Source organism: Egretta garzetta, unplaced genomic scaffold (assembly GCF_000687185.1).
Source record: "Egretta garzetta isolate BGI_Z169 unplaced genomic scaffold, ASM68718v1 scaffold397, whole genome shotgun sequence".
In the NCBI taxonomy this organism is placed as follows: Eukaryota; Metazoa; Chordata; class Aves; order Pelecaniformes; family Ardeidae; genus Egretta; species Egretta garzetta.
The window spans coordinates 8,593,595-8,609,519 of record NW_009260493.1 but is presented as its reverse complement, the minus strand read 5'-3'; the positions used below and the strand labels follow the sequence as shown (position 1 = coordinate 8,609,519).

The window sequence follows — 15,925 nt, the reverse complement described above, 5'->3', positions numbered from 1 at the left end:
AGCAGGAATCTGCCTTTTGGGTTCAGGTTATTAATTTCCATTTAAACATTTTTTTCTCCATTGAACTGTTGACTGAATTTTAAACAAAAAATGCTGCTTCTAACTGAGAGGCTGAAAATTTAAGTTAAACTTTGTGCTATTTTTGAAGTAAGATTTCACTTCTATATTATCAATGCCATGCAGTTTCTAATTTTACTTCTTCCAGAATTTTCAACATTTCTTTTCTTGAAACTGTTTACTACACTCAACACAACATCAAGAATATTTTTATTCTGATTGAAATACTATTTTCCAGAGACTTCACTGTTTGTAAAACATTTTTGCCTGCTTCTGAATCCAGTACTCCGAAGACAGTTTCCCTCTTCCTAAATACAACTCACCTGTCATTGCCAAGTTGATGTTGTGAGTATTTGCTGAAAGCAAATTGACACCCATGCCCATAGCCCAGGCAGAGTGAAACTCAACCGCAGTCAGAAAGGGCAGGACGTTCATCCAAGCCGTCGGGAAGAGCACGGTGTCCACCTGCAACTCGCTCACCAGGACCACGGCAGGCTCCCGGAAAAGGATGTCGAAGCACGTGAAAATGCCAAACTTCCCAAAGGGGGTCTCAAAGGTGACGGCTTCTGGCTCTTTAGGGTAATTAAACTGAGTTTCTCTTCTAAATAGGTTGTACTGCAGGTGAAGAAAATTGCATATTAGATACTAAAAATAAGGCAAGATTATGAACAGCTACTTTTGCATCTGAGATAGGCATTAAGGCAAAGCTGGCGGTTGAGATACCTGAGCTGCCTGGCTTGGGGGGTTTGTATCCATCCAGCTGACCCTCTCCCCCTGCAAAATGGGGTGGCTGTGCCTGGAAGCAATGCCCAGCCAATATCAACTGCTAAATCCTACCAGGACGACACCTGCAAAAGCGCTATCTGGCTTGGCTAAAACTGTGCCTGAGGACCAGCTGACATTTACTGACTATGGAAAACTCTGTCACTGTTTCTTTCACATTTAATATCATAAAAGTAGCCCTTAGGTGTTTGGTAGCCGGCATGTGCTCTGCAGCTGTGGTGCTCCTGGAAGTAATGTCTGATCGATCAAGCACTTGCCTGCTTTTCCTTCTAGCTATAAGATCCTTGCATTGGATCATCCTGGCTTCATTGTCACTCCAAAATTATGTAAAATTATTGTATAAACCATCTGAAATTGATGCCAGAGAGATGAAAAGTATACTGATAATCGATTACAGGGTGATGCCGAAGCGCCTCCCTACCTTGTGGTAACGAGCCACCAGTTTCCCCTCCGAGTCAAAGACGACATTGGTGTTGTACTGATAGCGACCGTCGCGAGGGCAGCCGGCGTCACTGGAGTTACACGGCTTCTTGTCCCCGATGTTTGCAACCACGTAGATGGAGTTACTCCTGGCCATGCAGCTGAGTCGCTCCTGCACTGGTGCTGGAGCAAATCTAATGCATTTTTGGTGAAAGAAAAAACCCCCAAAATTTCACAAGTTCGAGTTCAGGTGTGAAAGAAATGCATTGAGAATTGCTATTCCACTATCTGCACATCCCCAGGCGCAGAAAAAGGGATAGGTCAAATCATAATTTCTGTTCATTTTCTTCTCTGTTTATAGCAGCATTTTAAATTGCCAGTCTCTTTTAGCTTTAAAAAATGTTCTCCCTGTGTTGTTCTTTCCTGTACCCTTAACAATGTTACTTTCTTTGTGGATATAATTCCCGGCTAAGACACATACAAAGATACGGAAAGCTTCAGAAAACAGAGGAGAGACTAAATCAATATACAAATATAAACTTTAAATAACCTAAAAATAAATTTTCAGGCAGACCTAAATCTTGATTTAAGAGACCAGTTTATCCTTTTTTAAGACTCTTGATTCTGTTTAAGGCAGCTGCCCATAACCTTCTGGTAAAAAAGTGGCCACAGCATTTACAGAGCTGAGGAATCTTGAAATCTTCCTTCATAAAGCCTCAGAACAGAAGCATGCAAAAGCTGAGCTGGGACACAGACCTCGTCCTCGTGGTGTCCCCTGCTGGCACATATTGAGAGCTGGCCCGCGTAACACAGCAGACTGAGCAAGCAGTTGGATTTCTAAAAAGCACTTGTTCAGATTAGAGAAATATTTTGTGCAATTCGATTTAGAAATCACCCAGCCACATGAGCTGAGGACTGAATCACCTTGTCTAATCTATGCATCTGACATGGTAATAAATTCACATATACTCACAGAAGATTTTCACAATTGATCTGAAGTGATAAAGTTTTACATGTTTTAATAATAATGATTTTGCCTAAAAGTTCCTCATTTTCCTCCTTTTGCAATTTTCGAAAGTGAGACTGTGTCAATGCTTTTACCTTGCATATTCTGATTACCATTTAATTAAGAGTCCCTTTTGATGCATCTCATTTCTACAGTACTAGTGATTTTTCATAGATTAAAAAAATTAGCAGTGCTTAGGCATGTATTGGGAGCAGCTCACGACTCCCTGAGAGACCAGTTTGAAACCACATAAATGACTGCAGAAGAAATCACCTTGTGGGGTCGGTGCAGGGAATCCAGTTCACCGCCGGATCAGGGATATCCTCCAGGTAGGGGTAGATGGTTTCTCTGGTGAAACGCCAGCCGTAAATGCCGTCTTCAGGAGTCACAATGATGCGGGCACCCTGACACAACAACAGCCTCCGTTAGGAATTCACCCATCAACAGGAAACCAGGAGGGGCAGCAGGAGCAGGAAATGCTGATTCACAGCGCTCCCGATACCCCGAGTACCTGCTGGGCGGCTTCCTTGACGGCCCCTTCCAAGACATCCATGTTTTTGTTCATCAGGGCCAAAGCATCATCGGGAGAAACGGGCTCGTCCGTGGCATCTGGCAGGATAACCGCGTGCTCATAGACGGCAGCGATGAAGGTGTCGGAGGCAAGGGCCTGAAGGACTGTGAGTGCAAACACCGCAGCATGCAGGAGAGACTGGGAAGGGAGCATGGCTGCTGCCTCGCAGCTCCTGGATCAGGCGTGGGGAATATAAACGGGATAGGAAGAGGAGGAGTAAAGACTAATATGTTTGCTTTGTAAATAATCTTCTATTGAGTAATCTGAGAAGGTACAGTATAGTTCTGCCAACAACCAGGACGTTTATTTATGGTAAGAAGTCAAAGAAACATTTATTGGAATTGGATCTTGTTTCCCGTTCGAAATGTTGTAAATAAAACGTGAACGAAAGGCTAAGAGAGCATGCCAGAAGCCATGCTGATCTACGGGGACCTCCATGGAAGGAGCACTTACACGCTGCATTTGTACATCCCTCTCCAGGCTTCCAAACGCATCTCGGGGTGAGCCCAGACTCTCGTGGTTAGGGTACACTACCCCATATAACCTTACTGTGCCCTGGCTGCCATCCATTAAAAACTCAGCCAGGGCCACAGGCAGACCCCCCACGTGAAATACACCTCACGCTTCAGGGTGGAGCTGATTCACCTATGCTTAGGAGACACATGGTCCTGTCGTGCCTCTTGCCTTTGGCCAAGGTCTTATTATAGCTGTCGCAGGTGCCCTGAGAGTGTCCTCCCTCCTGGATTCATGCTGCAATATAAACTAACCCTTGAACTGTGCTGATCTCTCTGCCCAGAGCTAACATACCCACTTGCTTTGTGAGAAAGAATTAAACATCACAGATTTAGTTTTTACTATTTTTGTTACAAAAGGCATTTTTTGCACAATAAGCTATTTGAAATTACTCATGCAAAGCAGTTTTTTTCTCATGGAAAGCAATTTTTGCATAGTATTTTGGAAATAGATTACAACTGTAGGTTCACGTGCTTCATAAAAAAGCCTTCGTTAGACCCAGCAGTATGTCTGTGAGGGTAAAGGAACATAACCTGGCTAATCATTTACCATTCAGCAAGAAATCGAGGAAAATATTCTTCATCCTGACAATATCTTCCTCTTCACTATGTAGTTTCACCCAGAAGTCTTATTTTTGTCCATCTCCTCAGGAGAAACTGGCACTTCAGTGTCCTCTGACAAGATGACGTTGTGCTCGTAGATGGCTGCAACGTAGCTGTCCAGGGCACAGGCCTCCAGAGCAGACAGCACCAAAAGCACGGCAGAGGCACGAGCTTTAGGAAGCCCCACGTCCGGGGCCTGGAAGTCGCCCAAGAGAAGGATGGGGCAAGCAAAGCCAGTGGGTTTTAAAATGGAAAGTCTTGCACAAAACCTGGGAATTCCCCAGAGTGGCAGAAAGCTGACACCAGGAGATGCAATCACCCTGCCCAGAAAGACTCACAACATCAAAGGCAAGATAGCTGCCAGCATTGAGCAATTCTGCCTTATACCACTGACAGAGAAGTCATGGAGAAGTAACCTCTGTGCTGCAGCCAAAAAAAATAGCACATTGCCTGGCAGATCTGTGAATGATTCAGGTGTGGCGTTGCTGTAGCAATGCCGCTCAAGGCAAGCCTGGGTCACGGCAGGAAAGCAAGCGAGTTTGGGAAATCTCAGGCAAGACCAGCACGGACACATTCCTGCCCAAACTCGAGGGCGCGGGGTGCAGGCAGGGCTGCAGGAGGCCAGGGGCCGGTCCCGAGCTCGGTGTTGCTGCATGGGCACTACCTGCACCGCCCCAGCTCAGCACAGCACGGGCTCAGGTGTGCAGGGCCTTTGGGGGCTGCTTCTCATCACAGTGGGGGCTACCAGGCAGGTTGCTTCTCTGAACAAACCCATCAGCACATCACTCAGTAACTGAGCTCTCAAGTTCTTTGGTTCCCAAAGGTCTCTGTTGGAAGAGAATTATGAATGGGAGCCACAATTTCTAAACTTTGCCTATTGCAACCGGCTTTCTTATGTCTGCACATCACTCCAGCAGAAATCTTGAAGTTAAGTTGCTCATGCGCAAAAATCACTTCTATCTGGTTGCCCATGCGGATGCATGGGTAGACTTGCGTAGTATTACTTTCTGTATGCCTGACTCGGTTCACACAATAACACATTTCACAATGATAAATGTTATGCAATCTTTGAAGCAAAAAGAATTTAGTGCCATGATGGCTTATGCCAGTCTTCTACAGGAAAATATTCATCATACCTAAACCAAACCACAATGACCTTGGACCAAATCCTGAATTCCAGATACTCACCAGATTCAGGATTGGGACCACATACTACCTGCACACACATTCCCTTAGCCAGAGGACTGGTATCTGCAGTGAACAGACCTGAAGGAGCTGCCTCTCAGCTCCTGGACCAGCCATGCGCTCCTGCCGAATCCCTTCTGCATGGCAAGATGAGACCCTCTTGCGTGCCGTAGCCTCCCTTAAATCCAGATCCTTTCCCCAGGAGAGAGTTGCAGTATCACTCTCAGGTTCCCAGGAAACAAGCACAGTGCCTGCACTGAGTTTGTACCCACGGGAAGAGGATCACACAGGATAATCCCTTGCCACACTGGCATCGGTCTGGGGTCAGACAGTAACTGACTCCAGCAGTGAGCAAGGTTTAAGAGAGCATGGCTATAGCAGCACTGATGTTGAGCTTCCATGAGTCAGACTACATTGCCTGGGGCTTTTGGTAAACATGTCATTAGGATAGACATGACACTATGCTATGTCACACGTGAGTATCTATTTACATGTGAAAACAGAAAAGGTCGTATGGTGCACAGCAGTGATAATCAGTGCTGGAGTTTGGGTAGTATTTGCACTCCCAACTTCTCACCAGCTCCATAACAGAAGTACGTGGGACTGAGGACCTTGAAAGCACCATTCTGAGACCAGGAATGGTGCCAGTGTGGGGAAAAGGAAGGAGAAATTAGACTAATAGGGGTCTCTGACCACTCTTAAAGACACAGCCACAGAACATGCACATCTTTATACACTGAAGGAAGGTCACTAGGGTTCAGCATGCAGCAACAGGTCACTGGGGAAAAGAGGAAGAAAAGATGTGAACAGGACCTTCTCACCAGTAGTAGCTGGTCTTAGGTAGAAATCTAACCCCCTTAGTACTAATCGTTACAGTAAATGAATCTGCAGGGCAGTACCACCCAGCATTATCATGAAGGAGCAAAGGACAAAGCTTATGTCACATATGTTGGTGTTATATGGCCAGAAAGAAATAGAGAACATGGGTGGGAGGAGCTGCTATATGATATGACATCCCTTGGTGACCTCTTTACTGGGTGCAAACAGTTCCAGCACTGAATAGCATCCAGTGCAGCCAGCAGGTGCTGACAAGCTGTTGTTCAGAACTGGCAAGCAGAATATTTTGAGGTTTCAATTCCAAGTTCTGGTTCTATAGATATTTGAAAGAAATGATGATTCATCTTGAGTTCTGACCAAGAAGCAGTTGCAGATTTTGCTTCAGGATTGGTCTTTGATTGGAGCTCTTGCCCAGGCTCCATGATGCTGCCATGTGCCACACCACGTGCACCAGTGGCATAAAGGCAACAAAACTGAAGCAATACAAATAGGAAAAAAACCTGCGTGAGGTAAAAGAGCAGACTTGCATAGATCAGTATAAGTAGTTGTATGTCAGATGAAGCATTACTGAGCTTTCTTGTACAGAGCTGCCACGAATCACATCTTTCACTGTTTTATTTACTGGTGTCATAATAATCATAGAATCATAGAATTGTTTAGGTTGGAAAAAACCTTTAAGATCATCAAGTCCAACTGTTAACCTAACACTGCCATCCCACCACTAAACCATGTCCCTAAGCACCTCATCTACCCATCTTTTAAATACCTCCAGGGATGGGGACTTGACCACTTCCCTGGGCAGCCTGTTCCAATGCTTGACAACCCTTTCATTGAAAAAAATTTTCCTAATGTCTAACCTAAACCTGTGTTTATAAAATATGCAATGCTATTTTAATAAGAATGTATCCTCTGGCCCACAATATAGATTTTCTGAGGGCTAGAAAAATAAAAATCTAGAAAAGAGAGAAATGAAACTGCTGTTTTGCATTAATAAAAGATTAGTAATCTTATGATATAGAAATAAATATGTGAAGCAATAAAACCAATAACATGTAGCAATAAAATAATATTTCTGCATTACTATTAAACAAAGCACATTGATTAGAAGTTTGTGCAACTGGAAAGAAGATACGTAATTGGGATTGTTGTAGTAGATGATGCTGTATCTCATTTGGATGTGAGATTAATAGTGTACAGCTTCACGTATGGTAACATCATGGGAAGGCTGGTGACTGTGGGTCTTGTTTCAGATGATCCTTTTCATACCAGCGTCCAAAAAGCGTCACAGTGACCACTGGTTTTGTTGTTCTTTTCTTACTTATCAAGCGACCATCATTCAATACCTGATTGAAACAGGTAAGAGAAGGACATAATTAGAGGAATACCCGTATGAACAAGCTAAGAGCTCAGAAAGACGTGACAAAACAGGAAGAAGGTACATCAGACCATATCTCTTACTGAAACTAGTGACTTCATTAAAAGGTATTTAATAGATCTGATTATTCACTATGAGCAAGGTCATTTCAGCTATTTCCAGATAGTTTATTCCATTACTACCTTGCAGAGAACCTAGCGTGACACAGCTCTGGGGTGTCCCATTACCTCGAACTCCCCGGGGGCCAGCTGCACGCCGCTGTACAAGACTTCTGGAAAGACGTAGCTGGTGCCAAATGTGCCGCTGAGGGAGAACCTCTCAAACCTGGTCTGCGCAGACTCCACTGGCTGCCCGCACGTGTTCGAGTCTGTGTTCTTGCACTTGAGCAGCGTGCATATCTGCGGGGAGGAGAAGACAACAACCTATTTAGCAAAATGGAAACACTCTCATAGGAAAGCCTTTTGTCATCAAAGCTAGTGTGTGTCAGAGCAGGTGACCATCACAGGATCTCTTTCATAATTTTTAAGCAACTCCTTTTTAGTTGTAGCTTGTTTTTTCAAGCCTTGATCTGATTGGGGGTATTACAGAGCTGCACTGCCTTAATAGTTATAAATAACCGCTAGTTTCTGACGTAAGTGCTCCCAGAGCACCTTATTTCATCCCTGAAGGTCAGTCCTGTCACTTCCACTAATTCTTCCAATTTCCAGTCCTCTCATTTGAAGATTCCCTTCTCACATGTCTTAGTAAGATGAGTTTGTGAATGGAAATTTCAGGTAAATGAAACGAAGTCCTCCTCATGGGTACATTGTGCAACAGTACACACAGGTTCTCTTACTGGTATTTGTACATGTTGCTAATGACAATTCATTAGATGGTCTGGTAGTCCATGGGAAATTTGAATTTTATGTTCTCCATCCAACACATGGCGAATATATGTCAAGGTGACGAAGTCAGCATCCTTTGTTACAGTTTTGTGTTAGCACTTGTAGAACACAGAGGAAATTAGGAATGGCAATGTTTTGGCCTTAGAGTTAACTCTCCAGGTTATAGCTCATAAACTCTTATGGACACCATGAAGAAATATGAAATAGGGCTAGCACTCCTGTGAAGGTTCAAAGGATGTTGGCTGGTTTTGCTGACAGGTGATGGAGGAGTTTGTGTCAGATATTGGGGGACAGAAGAAGTGCATTTGCAAACATCAGAAGTATTATTCATCAGCACATATGGTTTCCCGTTGAAATGCAAATAAGCAGAAATAAAGAATTTAATTGCCTCAGCATGTTCTCAGGAAATGAAAGAAATACTGAGGGGAAAAAGGAAGAGCAGAAATTCCTGTCTTCTCTAGAAAATTCAGTACTGGTAGAGACTGGCAGTCTGGAAGCTTCCACAATCACTGAAATTTTCTAAGCGAGCTCACCAAGAACTGAATTTATTCAAGTTACCTCCTTAAATATATTAGATGAGCTGTTTGCTGGCTAAGATCTCCCCCACATCCTGGAATCTGTACCAGCTGATACACAAAACTGTGTTGACAGACAGAAGTAAGTAACTAAAAAACCAATAATCTGCTGGCACAATAACTTAATTATGAAGGAAAAGAAGGTTTCCTAATATGTCTTTAAGCATATTCGACCAGGATGTAACTCACTGTCTTCCCAAACATTTGATTAAAAGAGAGGAAGAGTGGACATGTCCAGTAAAAGTCATATGCCATTTCAGTAAACTCCGTTGCTGTGATTAGAGGAATGACAAAAAATTAACATCTCTGTGACCCTAAATTATCAGAGCATCTCATAAAGATAGATATGATCAACTGATTTTTTAACAGCAACTGTTTGATGAAGATTACAGAGGAGATTCAGGACACTTGCTGCAGATAGTCCCAAAAGAGGGCCTAAATTTAGCCAATATTGCATGGCTAAAAAAATAGTGAACGAACTCTGGGAACTTAAAAGAGGTTTAGAGACCTCTCCACTGCATTTGTTGGATTTAAAGGTAAGCAGGCTTGGACATTCTAGCAACTACTTCCCATTGCTAGCAAATAGGACCCAGGGACTCCAGCATACAAGAAAGTCACTGTCTTTCCCCTCCCCAGAGCTGAAGGTTCCTCCTTGTAAAGCAACTTCCTAAAATAAGTACTCCCCCTCCAAAGAATCATTACCTGCAGATAGTATTGCCCTTCGACAACATGAAGCCCATCAAAAGCACCTAGCACATAAACTTCATCTTTTTGTTTCCCTGCCATCTTGTAGCTCAAGTGACAGCAGAGGTCCTTCTGGCAAACGGTGAGATTCCCTTCAGGCTTAGTGAGCTCAGTGAAAGTGAACCAGTCGTGGAAGATGAGTCCTCCAAAATCATGGTCGTTTGGTGAGAAACTTTCGACACTCGAAGCATATGAGCTCCAGCTGACAGCAGGCGGGGAGGCAGGAGAAAGGCGAGGGTGTGAATCTAGTTCAGCAATGAGGAGGTGACCATCCTCAGTTTTCATATTGTAGTAGTATGTTCTGGCTCCGTTTGGTGCATAAATACCGCTCCCTGAGGAGAGCACAACATTCAGTCCAAAAATAATAATAAAAATTCATGTTGTCCTTTTAATTGTCCCTACTGATAGCTTATCCACTATTTTTTAAATATTACGGAAATTTTGATCTCGCCAAATGTGACTGTTAGCAACTCAGTACACAGAGATCATGCTTTGGCAAAGAATAGCATTTATTTCCCTGGATGAGGTCTGCTCACTGAAGACAAGGGCAGAGGGTGTTATGTTATGGTTGTATTTATGGCCTCCTCAGTTCTCTTTTCTCCTGTATGCAACAGAGTTGCTTGAAAATCCCTTTATTCTCAGCTAATTGATGTAAAAGAACCATCTACTGATTGAGACCATCCAAAACACAACACAGGCATGTATCGCAGGCCCATCCTGGTGAACAGAGGGGGACATAGCAGCTGTCTGCCCCATTTACACTGGCTGGGGAATCCTCCCCACCTGGGGAATTCATGCCCGACCAGTGCCAAGTGACAGAGGGAAATCAAAGAAGGTCTGTCATACCCATCACCACTGAAGAGCCACATAAAATGGACAACAAGCAGTAGCCTGTCAGGCATTTCAAATGAGAAGCCTCAAGCTAATACTGTGGTTTCACAGCTCAGTGGAAGATACTGGTCTCGCTGAAATATACTATCCCATAAGCTAAGCTCTAGAAAATCAATGTTACACTCTTAAAAGAAAATGAGGACTTCATTTGGCCAGAATAAATGGAGCCATGCATTGGGTTTATAAGTGTGTTTATCATTCAGCATTCAATTGCAGACTCACAGGTGGAGAGGAAAAGAACCTGTTTCAGAAGTTTCTACTCGGGTAGAAGGGGCAGTAACTTACTACTTCTTTGGAGGGATTAAAAGAAAGAAAGGAAAATCCTAAGAAGCCAGGGAGAAGAAAACACCACAAGTTGTGCTGTGCTTTGTGTGGCACCAGTAGGGACAGGGGGTGTCAGGTTTAAAATTCAGTGGCTAGCCTCTTCACCTTCCAAATAAATATATTATATTCCTCTGAAAAATCACCTTGTAGAACAGGGAATAAAAATTCATGGCTATGAAGATTTTTCAGACAGAGTGAGAAATAATTACCTGTCATAGAAATGTTGGTATAGTGTGTATTGGCAGCTAGGAAGTTGACACCCATGCCCATAGCCCAGGCAGAGTGAAACTCAACCGCAGTCAGAAAGGGCAGGACGTTCATCCAAGCCGTCGGGAAGAGCACGGTGTCCACCTGCAACTCGCTCACCAGGACCACGGCAGGCTCCCGGAAAAGGATGTCGAAGCACGTGAAAATGCCAAACTTCCCAAAGGGGGTCTCAAAGGTGACAGCTTCTGGCTCTTTAGGGTAATTAAACTGAGTTTCTGACATAAAGAGATTATACTGTAGGGGAAGGAAAAAAGAGAAACCGGTCAAAGGCACTTACTGCAGTATCCTGGAGTCATTCCCTAAAACTGTTCAGAATGACTAGAGAAGTTTTATGACCTGTGCTTGAAGCCTTCACCTGTAGGAAGTCAGGCTAAAATTGTATGATCATCATGGTTCCCAAAAGGTGGATATGGGGAGACACATATTGCCCTGGCATCTAGCTAGGAAAGCAATCGGCTATCTGCAGGTCTGTTGGTGTTAGCCACCTGCAACTCCCATAAAAATAATCTTTCCACTCTCCCCACCTAGTTTGTAGCTCCCGTGACCCGAAAGACACACAGAAGAGAAATAATAATGGAAGAGGAGCACAAAGGACCTGGTGCCAAGAGACAGGATTGGTGACCTTGGTGTGGAGATGGATGGGAGGACTGGAAGCACGCAGCGCCAGAAGGAAGCACGAGGCAGTACAGGGAGACTTCAGAGCAGAGAAGAAAACAAAGGCAGTGGTGATGGGGGAAAGACAGATGATCTCAGCCAACAGAGATATCCAAGTTTGCAACATTCTCAGCTTTCCAACATTTTCCTTCTTCCTTCACATTCATGTTTAATAAAAAGAGTCCTTTAATCTCCAGGCGGCCTGGACAATAAACACGTGCCACCAAGCCAGGAAAGAGGTTCAAGTTTACTGAACTTGTAACTCAGCACCTGGGTTGCGCCAGGCTGGCAGACAGGAGACCAGACTCACGTTATCAGTGTCCCACTCACCCAGTTTGCTCACAAAGAAATATCTTGGCATTGTCTCTGAAGAACTAGGTGAAATACTGGGCCCAAAGTGCATTAAATAAACAACTGACTTTGGTCTAGCCACATTGGCATGATATCTGGCACACAACCCTCAGACAACTTTGATGAACCTTGCAGGTAGGCACATAAAACTGAAAGAAGATACTTTCATTGGGTGCGTTTCAATGGCCTCATCTCTTTTTACACCCAGCTTAGGTCCATGGTTATGTCCAGATAATTCTTGTTATGCAAAAACTGTGCTGAAACATCATCAGAAAAAAAAAAAAAAAAGATAGGAAAGGGTCTGTCTTCCTTAAATCAGACTATTCATCTAAGAGGAGATGCAGATAAACATTTTAAAATCCTGGAACATGAAGGAGCAGTCTGGTGAAAACCTGGCACTGAAAACTAAAGCTGCTTAAGCAGCAGCTTTTCCAGTAATAGGGAGTTAACAAACCAAGGAAGTAAACCAAAACCATATGCCACTAAATTGGACTTGCGCAATCATTTTTCATTCTAGTCCACTTTGAGAAACATGACAGCAAATGCAAATTTGGAGTCAACACTTCACAGCAAGAGAGAGATTCTTTTCCATTATAAACAGAAGCAAAAACCTGCCACGGGACAATGGCTGGCATTTAATTCTCTTGCCAAATGAAGACATTGTGGAAGCAGTAGAAAAATAGCTTCTGACTTTCCAAGGCCACTTTACCTTGTGGTAACGAGCCACCAGTTTCCCCTCCGAGTCAAAGACGACATTGGTGTTGTACTGATAGCGACCGTCGCGAGGGCAGCCGGCGTCACTGGAGTTACACGGCTTCTTGTCCCCGATGTTTGCAACCACGTAGATGGAGTTACTCCTGGCCATGCAGCTGAGTCGCTCCTGCACTGGTGCTGGAGCAAATCTAATGCATTTTAGAAAAAAAACCTAGCAAAATCTGTGCTGTCAGTGGTGAGGGCATGCCGGCACCTCTGATTCTGCAGTTGTGGCAGGGAATGCAGATATGCAGGGTGGCTGCAGCACTCCCTCAGGTTGCTTCCCACACCCAGGGGCAGCTCTGGAGCCCTCCCATTGGGGTCTGGTGGGATGTGCCACCCTTGGGCTGCCTGCCAAGCACTCCTCAGCACCCAGAACATGCTCTGCAGCAAGCAGATAGTCCTAGGGCTGGGAATGGGTGGGAAAGGAATCACTGGGCAGGGGAAGAGACTAACTTGGTGTCACACAGGAGAATATCTTAGTGTCTGGCATAGCAGCACCTGAGGACTGTAGCTCTGGGGCCTTGACACACTGAGCAGAATCAAGCTGTGGAATAGTGCACCTGATGCAGTCAAGGCAATTCATCTCCTCCTCTGGACGGGAGCACCCAGGCCTCTAGCCATGGCCTGAACAGCAGTGGGATCTTCCTTTCAGGATGTGACAGGCCATGTGCCATAAACTGGCAGCACCTCTGAAGCACCCGTACCATGCCAGGAATGGAGCAGACATCCCCCTCTGTAAGGTGGCGATGCATATGGCTTTGCAAGGTGTGCATGGACCATTCAGGAGGACATCATGCAAGATACATATATAGGACCAAGGAATAGGGCATGCCAGGCAGCAATGGCTGGCATCATATTCCCACAAGGTGCTAATGAAAAACCTGATTTAGGGCAGTGAAGAGACACACAGATCACCTTCACAAAAAATTACTGTGCGAAGAACTGGAATAAAGACCTGCCTAGGCACACTGCCACCCTACACCCTACATTTACAGAAAGGCTTCGTATATTTTAGCTACTTATGTCTCAGTAAAAAGCTGCGCATCCTGCACTTCTCCCCATTGTGATTCTTCCTCTCAGGACCATTAGGGAATTACATCCTCACAGATGTAATATTATGGTCTTAGCACCTCATCATCGAGGAGGCGCAGAAAGCAGTGGTGAAAAAGGCATTTATTTCATGACGTATGGATCTGAAGTCCAGCGCTCAGCTACAGGTTATGATGTCCCAGCTGGAACATGACATTTGAATGACAGGTCATGTTCTACAGCACGGAAATTCTGGCAATTCGGGCTTTATCTTATCTTGACTGTGAAAAGCTAAGATTAAAACTTTGAGTTTGTATCGCTCAGAGATTTGGACTTTGACTACTGAACTCATCACTTCTGTTATTACCGCTCGGAAACTATTTCTTGGTGGTCCACAAAGACAGTATGTGTGCTTTTGTGCATGCTATATTTTATACATATGAACATAGCATTTGTAAAAAACCAACCAAACAAACAAAGCAAATAAAAGCTAGTGTTAAGAATTTCCGATCAGTTCTATTCAAAATGGTGTGCAAATACTGAAAGCAGAATGAGAAGCTGCATATTCTGGCATCAAAACTTTTCCAAATGTAAAAAAAAAAAAAAAAGTAGTTTCCTCTATCTTTAGCAACCTAAATTCTGTATATTCTTTGAATTTCCCTCTGAAGTGTCTAATTAAAAAAAAAAAAATTAACAGGGCTCTCTAGTCAATTAGTCATGGACATGCTGTACATTTTATCATTTAACTACCTTCTTATGCAACTTTAATTGAAACTTAACCTCACGTCAAAAGCATTAGCAGTGCTTAGGCATGTATTGGGAGCAGCTCACGACTCCCTGAGAGACCAGTTTGAAACCACATAAATGACTGCAGAAGAAATCACCTTGTGGGGTCGGTGCAGGGAATCCAGTTCACCGCCGGATCAGGGATATCCTCCAGGTAGGGGTAGATGGTTTCTCTGGTGAAACGCCAGCCGTAAATGCCGTCTTCAGGAGTCACAATGATGCGGGCACCCTGACACAACAACAGCCTCCGTTAGGAATTCACCCATCAACAGGAAACCAGGAGGGGCAGCAGGAGCAGGAAATGCTGATTCACAGCGCTCCCGATACCCCGAGTACCTGCTGGGCGGCTTCCTTGACGGCCCCTTCCAAGACATCCATGTTTTTGTTCATCAGGGCCAAAGCATCATCGGGAGAAACGGGCTCGTCCGTGGCATCTGGCAGGATAACCGCGTGCTCATAGACGGCAGCGATGAAGGTGTCGGAGGCAAGGGCCTGAAGGACTGTGAGTGCAAACACCGCAGCATGCAGGAGAGACTGGGAAGGGAGCATGGCTGCTGCCTCGCAGCTCCTAGAATGCTCTGAGTCACAGACAAATGGTGCAAAAGGCATATATATAGAGAAAAAAAAAAAAAAGAGGGGCAAAGTTTATCTTTAAAGGAGGGAGGAAATACTGGTCTGTTAAAACATTACCTTGGAATCAAGCATTGCTGGTGACATACGGGAAAGTATAACAGTACACAGTAAGGATGTTGCAACTCAATGAGACTAAAAAAATTTGGCAATGCCAAGAGTAACTGTGCCAATAGAAAAAGTAGTTATTAAAAACATGTCTAGAAAGAACAGTCTAATTTTTGTTGTTATACTTTTTTCTGTCACCAATTGCAGTAGACTTTTGCTATCTATGTTGGCTCAACTCTGATCCCCACATGGAAGATGGATATGTTCCCCCTGGAGCTAGCCTTCTGTGGCAAAATTGCGGGGTTTAAAAACTTTATTCTAGTGTCTTCATATTCCTCAACCGTGTGATATGTGCCATTACATGCAGCTTGCTTCCCAGAGTTTCTTTAGACCAAAGTCATCACATAGCATCTCGCTGTACTGAGACATAACGCACTTCATGTGCCAGCGACAGAACTGTCCCTTGCATTTATCATAGAATCATAGAATGTTTTGGGTTGGAAGGGACCCCTAGAGGTCATCTAGTCCAACCCCCGCGCAGAAGCAGGGACACCGCTAACCAGATCAGGCTGCTCAGAGCCCCATCCAACCTGGCCTTGAATGTTTCCAGGGATGGGGCCTCCACTACCTCTCTGGG

General features: G+C 44.3%; 2 protein-coding genes across 2 annotated transcripts in view; both read right to left on the bottom strand.

Annotated features, from left to right (window-relative positions):
* The window catches only part of LOC104131149 (vascular non-inflammatory molecule 2), a 6,751-nt gene extending 2,783 nt beyond the window's left edge, over nt 1–3,968 (bottom strand). Inside the window, exons 1-5 of the mRNA XM_009644273.2 lie at nt 3,900–3,968; nt 2,778–3,009; nt 2,540–2,670; nt 1,262–1,454; nt 381–672 (exon numbers count right to left, since the gene is read on the bottom strand). Coding sequence (XP_009642568.1) covers nt 381–672; nt 1,262–1,454; nt 2,540–2,670; nt 2,778–2,990 — 829 coding nt within the window. The 5' untranslated portion in view covers nt 2,991–3,009; nt 3,900–3,968. The remainder of the gene's footprint in view (nt 1–380; nt 673–1,261; nt 1,455–2,539; nt 2,671–2,777; nt 3,010–3,899) is intronic.
* A 3,134-nt stretch (nt 3,969–7,102) lies between these two features.
* The window catches only part of LOC104131209 (pantetheinase), an 11,663-nt gene continuing 2,840 nt past the window's right edge, over nt 7,103–15,925 (bottom strand). Inside the window, exons 2-8 of the mRNA XM_009644357.2 lie at nt 14,947–15,188; nt 14,709–14,839; nt 12,749–12,941; nt 10,977–11,268; nt 9,511–9,884; nt 7,577–7,747; nt 7,103–7,317 (exon numbers count right to left, since the gene is read on the bottom strand). Coding sequence (XP_009642652.2) covers nt 7,189–7,317; nt 7,577–7,747; nt 9,511–9,884; nt 10,977–11,268; nt 12,749–12,941; nt 14,709–14,839; nt 14,947–15,188 — 1,532 coding nt within the window. The 3' untranslated portion in view covers nt 7,103–7,188. The remainder of the gene's footprint in view (nt 7,318–7,576; nt 7,748–9,510; nt 9,885–10,976; nt 11,269–12,748; nt 12,942–14,708; nt 14,840–14,946; nt 15,189–15,925) is intronic.